This window comes from Antrostomus carolinensis, unplaced genomic scaffold (assembly GCF_000700745.2).
Source record: "Antrostomus carolinensis isolate BGI_N321 unplaced genomic scaffold, ASM70074v2 scaffold25997, whole genome shotgun sequence".
Classification (NCBI taxonomy): domain Eukaryota; kingdom Metazoa; phylum Chordata; class Aves; order Caprimulgiformes; family Caprimulgidae; genus Antrostomus; species Antrostomus carolinensis.
In genome coordinates this window covers 808-9,720 of record NW_010325753.1, presented here as the reverse complement: position 1 = coordinate 9,720, position 8,913 = coordinate 808, and the positions used below count along the sequence as shown (strand labels likewise).

Genomic DNA, 8,913 nt, shown 5'->3' with positions numbered 1-8,913 from the left:
CCTGCAGCGGGAACAGCCGCTCTCTTGTTTAACAACCAAACAGCCCAGGGTTTTACCAGATGAGTTACTGACAGTGGTAGCTCTCCTGGATAAGCCAGACACCCTCTGGGCAGCTACGGCTGAAAGCAATTATCAAACTGTTGGGCTGCCAGGCAGCGGGGAGCGTTTTCTGGGAGCCCAGGTAACTGCTGTTACCCTGGGGAAGAGGGACGAAGCCCTGGGGGGCCTGCCCAGCCCCAGGCATGCCAGCCCAGCCCTGAAACTGGGCTGGGTTTGAGCCTGCCATGGCAGCACCCTGCTATGAACCCCCAGCAGCACTGTCCTTCCCAGCTCCTGTGTGATGTATCCTCTGGGCAATAAGTCTCCCCTCTGTGTCACACCTGAGCAACATCCCTCCCCTCATATAATTCATCTTGCAGAAGTACAGGTATATAACACCCCCACCCCTTGCAGCATGTCCCCCAGCATCATTTGCCTTCCTGCCCCCAAGCACAGCCCCTAAAGCTCCATCCACGAGCCCCCTCCCAGGACTGCAATCTGCCCCACACCCTTCACTCCCCGCATGCAGTGTGGAGATCCCCTCCCATGTAATGTCCTTGGTCCCTGAGGTGTACCCACTTCCCACCTGACTGGACATCTGTCCCTCAAGCACAGACCCTCCTGTGACAGTGGCTTCCCTGCTCTACCATCCCTCTTCACTAACCTTGGCTGCTCCAAGGTCAGCTCAGAGGTATGTGGATGGGCTGCCCCATCAGGAGGATGCTTCTCCAGGGCTATTTATACCAGCTGATCATTAATCTGGCCCACTACTGGAAAAGCACCCAAAACAGTTGGGCAGCCCAAAGTGTCTGACACTTTTGCTCTCTAACAACTTCCATGGCAGAGTCTGGCTACTCTGGAGCCTGGTTCTGTCCACGTCAAATCCTGCACACCTCCTCCAGGTAAAGCCAGTCCTGAAACCTGGGAGATATTAGCCTGGGTGGCATGAAGCAAGCCCAGGACTGGTCAGGGACTGGCAAGGGCCAGGTGAAATCCAGCAGGGAAAGGGTTTCTTGTCACTTCTTATTGCAGAAGTCCAGCTGCAATAAACATCTCCCTTGGGCTTTCAAGGCTTTTTGGCCCTGGATGTTTTTAGGAGGACCAGACCCATCAATTTATACATCCTTCTTTCTGCAAGCTTGTTCCCATAGTCTGAAGGGTTGATTCTCACCTGGACCGAGTACCCCAGGGAGGAACACACCAAAGAAATGCCCCACCAAATAAATGTTTCCCCCGAGGGAAGAAGACATTGGATATTTTGAGTCAACCTTCCTTTTGGGTCAGGTGCTGCCCTGATCCCAGATCTGGGCTCTCTCTTCCTGCCCACTTTGTGGAGCTGGGGCCAGTCTCTCCATCCTTGTGCTACTGGGAGTTCCCTGGCACATGGCACTGGGAAGACAACAGGGACCCTACACCTCTAGTCACTCCCAGTATGGGGTTCAGTCCTGCTCCCCAGTTACGCTGAGCCAGAGGCAGGAGGGTAAGAAAGGGTGAAAGCCAGTAGGGACTGCAGGGAGCTTGAAGAAAAGGCAGAACGAGTGGGAGGGAGAGTGGGGGGTCACAGGGAGATACTCTTTCTCTCCCACAGGCTGTCCACATGCCCACCACATTCCCATCTACCCTGATCCGCTGCAAGGGTAGCCACAGTCCAGCTCAACTGGAAAATCAGGTCATGCCGTTGTGCTCAGGGGCAATTCATGGTCTGGCATGTGGGATATGGGACATCTTCTTGCAGGCCCATCTGAAACCTCTCCCCTCACCCCATTTCTTTGCTCCCATTTGTGACATTTCAGCCACAGCAGCCTGCTTTGGGTCCACAGGTCTCAGGCCAGAGCTGGCTGGGGAAAACTGCCCTCCTCTTCCCTAACTGGGATCAGGAATCAGCAATAGCCTCTGTATACCTTTGGAGGGTTTTGAGGGAAAGAAAACCCACTTTAATGCTTAGACTTGAAGGGCGACCAAGATATTACCATGGGAACTGTGTGCCAGAAACCTGTTCAACCTGAGACCATCCAGTAGGAAAGGTCTCCCAGCAGACCCCAGTGTAAATGTGTGAGGGGAGGTCCTTTAGAAGGAAAACTGTGTCCTGGGCTGCACCCAGAGCAGCGTGGGCAGCAGGTCGAGGGAGGGGATTCTGCCCCTCTGCTCCGCTCTCCTGAGACCCCACCTGCAGTGCTGCCTCCAGTGCTGGGGCCACCAACACAAGAAAGACATGGACCAGTTAGAACGAGTCCAGAGGAGGCCACCAGGATGATGCGAGGGCTGGAGCAGCTCTGCTGTGAGGACAGGCTGAGAGAGTTGGGGCTGTTCAGCTTGGAGAAGAGAAGGCTCCAGGGAGACCTTCTAGTGACCTTTGAGTACCTGAAGGGGCTCCAGGAAGGCTGGGGAGGGACTTTGGCCAAGGACAGGGAGTGACAGAACAAGGGGTGATGGCTTGAAAGTGGCAGAGGGGAGATGGAGATGAGATGTGAGGAAGAAATTGTTTGGTGTGAGGGTGGTGAGACAGTGTCCCAGGTTGGCCAGAGAAGCTGTGGATGCTCCTCCCTGGAAGTGTTGAAGGCCAGGCTGGATGAGGCTTTGAGCAAACCGGTCTAGTGGAAGGGGGTCCTGCTGATGACAGGGGGGTTGGGACTGGGTGAACTTTAAAGTCCCTTTCAACCCAAACTAGTCTGTGATGATTCTATGATTCTATGAAAAATCATCTTTTTCTCCATTTTCTTCATGGCTTGCCACAGCCATAAAATCCAGGTGCCTCTAAGGAGATTAAAAAAAACAATAAATAATCTATTTTTTGTGCCGATGTGCTAGCTGTGTTGGCTTAATATGGGCTTGGAGGTTTCTGTAGGAGTTACCCTCAGTGTCTGTGTGTGTGTGTGTGTCTGGCCTTGCTTGGCCTCCTCCAGTCATCCCTGACTCTTTGCCCCACAGACCCATGCAGACTTCATGAGAGGCTGCAGGATCTGGTCCCCCAGCCCATGCCCACACCTGCCTGCCTCTTTCTCCTCCTCTGTCCTATATAGCTGAGGGGTCTATGGACCCCCCTGCCTCTGCTCCAAGCCTTCTGACCAGCGTTCCCCCCGATTGGCAATGGCAGTGGGGTGGCAGTGGTGGGGACACTGGGGACATGAGAGGCAAGGCAGACAGGTTCCCTGCTGCTGCCAGAGCTGGTTAAACATTGTCCCAGGCCAGTTAGGTAACACAAACCGCAGCGGGAAAGAAATGAAACTGCTTGAGCAAACAAGGTGTGCTTGGCAGGGCAACAGGCTGCATGACAAAGTGCTCCCCTCTCCCTGCCAACCTGCCAGGGTTATCTATTGATGGAGAATAAATACCTCGCCCACAACCCCAAACTTGGAGGGACAGCAGCCAGGAGCACAGACGGCTCCTGCGAAACCTGGCCTGGGGCTGGGGTTGCCCTGCTCATTGTGACAAGCTGATTGCCACCAGGCACCATCCTGGCCCCCTCCTACATGTGCTACTTCTGTGGGCAGCCTGAGCATCTCAGCATTGCCCCTCTTGCCACCCCATCCAGCCTGTTCTTTGGGGCAGCTCCAGGAGGTCAGGGATGGGCTGTGGCACCCTCTGCTCACTGGAGCCAGCAGACGCCAGCTGGGAAAACCTGTTCCCTGGGGAAGGTTACGCAAGGAATGTGACGGAGGTCTGGCTGCAGCCCAGACTACGAACTGGCTCCTGGTTCACACCCAGGGACCGGGACCTCTTCTTGCACCACAGGGCAACCCTGTTGGCCTCATCTCAGCATGTGGATCTGGGAGCAGTACAACTTCAGGCCAGCACACTAGAAGGCGTGGAGATCTTTCGTATGATTTTGTCATCCCTGGGATTTTGCATGACTGCAGACCCCCTCTTATGTCTTGCTGAACTGCAAGGGTGGGCATGGCATGTCATGGCCACAGGAGACCAGGCATCTGAGCTGGATGAAAGCAACTCCTCATGTAAACAGCAGTTGAACCCACCAAAAAGAAGTTGTATCTGGCCCATGGGTGCCTCCTGCCCCTGGCAAAACAGGTGGGTCATGCCCTTTATGCCACTGCAGCATCTCCAGAAGGTCCTTCAGCTGTCACTGAGCCCACAGCCCCCAAGAGTTGGGGGCCAAGGGCCCCAAGGGCCATTGCCATCAGAAGTTTGGAAGTGACAACGGGAGACTTGCAGCACTGTCTGTGGTTCCCTCAGCCCCTGGACCCATCTCTTGTTATCCCCCTGGTGAAGCAGGAGCCTGGCCTTCCCCGAGCAGCACAGTGGCTCAGCAGTGGGGATGCTCTAAGCCACCAGCCTCACTCTTGGGCTGTGGCCAGGCAGATGGGAGCAGTTCCAGCTGCTGCAGCCATGCTAGTCCTGGGGAGACAGCACAGATGGTCCATGTGAGACCTTGCTTTGAAGGACTTAATTCTCTTTTGCATCTGCAAAAGTGTGGGATGGGTCATTTTTAACTGTACCTCATCTCCAGCAGTAATGAAGGGCAGTCAGGGAACAATGACAGAGTCCTTTTGCCAAAAAGGTATCTCAGGCTTTGCACGACACCCTTACTGCGTAAGGGCAATGAAAACCCTCCCCCCCCCCCCCCCCCCCCCCTGCCGCTGGTGGGCTGGGTCCCCTTCTTAGTCACTCCAGGCACTGGCTGAAACCGTTCAGAAGGATGTAGCATTGCTTTTGCCTGGGCATCCCAGATCTGGTCAAGCTCCAAGCTCACAGGAGGGGTCCCAGGGCCTTTCCCCTTGAGGGTGGACAGGAGTTGAGCAGTGTTATCCCCTGCATGCCCACATTCAGCATGGACCTGTACACCAGCAAGAGGGTAGGGTGGCAACAAGACCCTCTGGAATCCAGCAATATTCAGAAGGACTCACTCCAGGAAAGCCCTCCTGCAAAGATGATTGCTAGGGCTGAATTCCTGGAGGGTCCTGAGAAGGGCCAAGGTTTGGGAGTGGGTGTAAAATGCCCCTGCATGGCTGGCTTTGAGACAAAGCCTCCAGATCTCACTCCCACCAGCCTAGGGACAGGCAGCCCACCTTACCCTAAGGAAGACTGTGTGACCTTGTGTCAGGATGACCAGGCAAGTCCAGGCCACAGCAGGCAGGAGGGACAGTGGCAGATGCAGCTTATGCAATGGGACATCCCAGGTAACATGAGTGTGGTCCCCACCATGCCTTTGAGAAAAAACAAGCAAAATGACAGGGAGGTACAAAAAACCCAACCAAACAACAATTTATTCCTCTTATGTTCCTATTTGAAAAGAAGGAAACCACATGCACCTGCTGGGTGCTGGGCTGGTGTCCCCCTCCTGTGGCTGACACAGAGCCCGTCTGTGCCCCCGTGACATCGCTTCAGACCAGCTGAACATCACCACCTGCCACAAACCATGTGCGCACCCTAAAACACACACTCTCACACGGGAACATCTTACTCATGAAAAAATATATCTGTACATTCATTCTGTGGTTTTTTTTTTGGTCTTACATAAATTAAAAACTATTTTTGGGGAAAAGGCTTGTTTCTAGATATAGGCAGCTGGGCTGGAAATGCAGAGTGGCCCTGCTGTCTCAAGTCCTCTCCCCCTTGAAGGCTCTCCAGGGCCAGGTGAAGCTGCACAACGTTCCCATCTTCTCTCAGGAGATGCCACACTGAGAAGCTGCCTCATGCATCCCACGTGGAGCAAACAGGATGGTGGGCACCTTCAGCTTGGCGCCAGCAGTGATGAGGGAGGACCCCGTAGCTGGGACAGGGTCTGTCTGATCACAGGTGAGATGGTGGTGCTGCCTCTCCACATGGGCAGGAGGTGGGCGACAGCAGGAGACCTGCTGGGCTCTCACTGCGGGCCCACCTGCCACTTGAACTTCTCTTCCCCTTTAAGTTTGTCCAGGCTTTGAAACAGCCAAAGTCACTGCAACTCCAGTCGGAGGTATGAATCCAGCGAGGGAAATAACGGTTTACAATAACCTACTGGAGCCAAAGCACGAGCTTTAAACACCTCAGTGCCAGCAGTCCCCAGCACACACGAGCGTGCCCATGCAAGGGTCAGAGTTTCACATGCTGCACAGGGTAGCAGCTTCCAGGTACAGCTGCGGGCAAAGTCTCCTGCCAAGGAGCGCAGCTTGGGGCTGGCCCTGAGGGTCTTCTCAGACCCCAGCTCCTCCAGGACTCCTAAAGCTCCTTGTTCCTGTTGAGCACCTCCTCCTCCTTCCAGCCGCTGGAGTTCTTCCCAAACTTGTACACCAGCCGTCGCCCATCGACTCTCTCCAGGATCTCTCGTTTGTAGTAATATCTGGAGGAGATGGAGATGGAATCAGGGCTCTGGATGCAGCCCCGTGTGCTGGGGAACTGCTGGAGGGGAAGTCAAGGCTGAGCCCTGATGGGTCTGACCTAGCCCTGTGGGGCACTTCTTCCCCAGGGACTGGGGAGGACACTCACCGCATGGCTCTGCTCAGCTTCTCATAGGTCATGCTGCTGTTTTTCTTCTTCTGGCCCCAGAGCTGAGCCACCGCCTCGGAGCGCAGGAACTTGAAGACGCCCTCCCGCCGGTCTTCCCACTTCATCAGCCCCTCATTCAGCTCGGGGTGGATCAGGATGTCCCGGATGAACTCCCATAGGTGAGTACCTCTTGGGGCTGGAAGAGGAGAGCAAGCTGTAGAGGAGGGAAGATCCTGGGGGTCCCTGCACTTTAGATCTCCCTAAACCCCCCTGCCAAGGGGCATGGCCAGCAGACATGGCCCTTCTTCCCATCTCCCCCCCATGGAGCCAAGCTGGGGGAAGCAATCCAAGCTCCCAGGCTGGAGGATCCACATACAGTGCTTGCTCTTCCGGCTCTCCAGGCAGTCTCTGCTCTCCTTGCTGAGTTTTCGGGGCCGTCCCCGTTTCCGCTTGCCATGTTTGCTGTCCCCTTTCTTACTTGCTGCAAAGCCATCTGTGCATAGAGACAAGGGGACACGTTACGCTGTGCAGAGCCTGCCGGGTTGCAGCATCTCCCTCGCTGGACACGGAGCTCTCCTCCTCAGGAGCAGAAACACAGGGGAGAGCTGCTTGGGGGTGGGGGGAGAGATCAGGATCTGCACCCTCTTTTCAGGCCCAGGTACCAGGGAACCATCCCTCTGAAAGCAAGGTCTTCCCATTCCCTCCAGCCTTGTCCCACCCTCATTCGTGCCACCACACTTAGGTCAGCATGCTGTTCGTTCCCCAAACCTTGCTGCTTCCCTACATCCCCAGTATTTCCAGTGTCATCACCAGCTGAAAACAATACTGAACAAAGCTTTCAATGCCCAGGATCAATGGCTGCAGCCTTCACCCAGCTGCCACCACCTACCCCTTCCCACCAAGCTCACTGCTGACCTGGCTATCCCAGCTCTGCCCCAGAGCCTGCATCATCACCATGCTCAATGGAGAGAAACAGACCCAGGGCACACAGAAAACCAGCTCCCTCCCTCCTTCCGAGTGTGAGGATGGATGTGCAGGTGTTATCCATAAATCACTGCCAGATGGGATGTGCTCTGCAGTTGCTGGAAGTGCCCAAGAGCAAGCCCTCCTCTCCCACCTCCCGACAGGAAGCAAACAACTCACCATCAGGGAAGAGCTTTGCTTCTGCAGGGTCAAGGTCGAGGTCGCTTCCACCGGAGTCCTGGGAGTTGGGGCTGTGGGACATCACAGGCCCTGAGAGGCAAAGGGACAGGGCTTAGACCACCAGCTTCTGGCATCTGCAGATGCCTCCCCCAGCTTCTCCTGCTCCCCAGGCCCCTGAAGGCAGCCTGGTGCAAGACCCTTGGTGGTGGGGCAGTTCCCCACTGATCTCCCAGATCAGTGCAAGCGAAGGGAGCTTTTCACTGAGCAAAACACTGACCTGAAACATCAGAGCTGCCTGGGGACATGGCACCAGGCAAGTAGGTGAAGTCTGTGGATAAGAAAGGGTTTGTGGGCTTCATGTCCTCCAGGGAGTCCTTGGCACAGGCATTTCCCAGCTCTGGAAAGGGCAGAGAAGGGAAGAAGGGGTGAGCCCTGCCTGCACCAGCACATGGTCCCTGGGGAAAAGGCTTGTCCAGGGCCCCTCTATTACCCAGGTGGCTGGAGTCCAAGAAGGTCTCTTGGGAAGTCACATCCTCTTTTTCCAGCAAGTCAATGATCCAGTTCAGCTCGTCAGAGGCTGCAGGGGTGATGGGACTGGGATTAGCAATGCCTATATGGTATGGAGGGGAACGGTGCATACTGGGAGCTGAGCACAGCCCTGCCCAGACTCTGGTCTGTGCCCCCACGTTCCCCTGTGCAGCCTCCCCAGTGCAACCTCCCTGAGGCAGCCCTCAACAGTGCCCAGGAAGCAGTGGGTTCTGGGCTGATGGGGGATGTCTAAGCCTGGGGACAAAGGGGGCATTGGGACACTCACTGATTTCGTGCAGGCGATCGTAGAGCTCATCCCCCAGGGGCCCAAAGATGAGGCGCATCTGGTCCCTGGTGCAGTGGCAGAGCGCGTGCCCATCCATGTTGCAGCATGAGAAGTCGATGGAGCTGGCATCGTACTTGTTCTTCTCCACGTGGTAGCTGATCCACTCCAGCACCTGCACCTTGGTCCAGAAGTACGGGAGCTCACTGAACCACTCCGGCTTGTCTGCAAGAGAGAGTGGGGCTTAGGGGCAGGGTGGCCACGCCAGCACTGTGTGCCACGCGCGGGCTGCCAGCTGCAGTTGGGCGCCAGGTCCAGTCCTGTGGTGACCACGCAGGGCACAAAAGGCCTTGTGCCTGGAGGATTATGTGACTACCAGGTGCTTAGCACCTGCTCCCAGGTCACTTCACTCTGCCCTGCTCCTGCCCAGGGGAGAGCAACTGCCTGATGTTCCCCCCACTGCTGGTTTTGGTGTAATTTCTTCCATTTGGCTGGGA

At 55.8% G+C, this 8,913-nt stretch overlaps 1 protein-coding gene across 1 annotated transcript in view; it reads right to left on the bottom strand.

The window, feature by feature from the left end:
• Positions 1-6,195: 6,195 nt before the first annotated feature.
• Positions 6,196-8,913, bottom strand: part of ELF3 (E74 like ETS transcription factor 3) — a 3,289-nt gene continuing 571 nt past the window's right edge. The window contains 7 exon segments of the mRNA XM_010171362.2: positions 6,196-6,316; positions 6,463-6,658; positions 6,839-6,955; positions 7,606-7,695; positions 7,883-8,002; positions 8,096-8,182; positions 8,420-8,641. Of these exon segments, the coding sequence (XP_010169664.1) occupies positions 6,196-6,316; positions 6,463-6,658; positions 6,839-6,955; positions 7,606-7,695; positions 7,883-8,002; positions 8,096-8,182; positions 8,420-8,641 (953 nt within the window).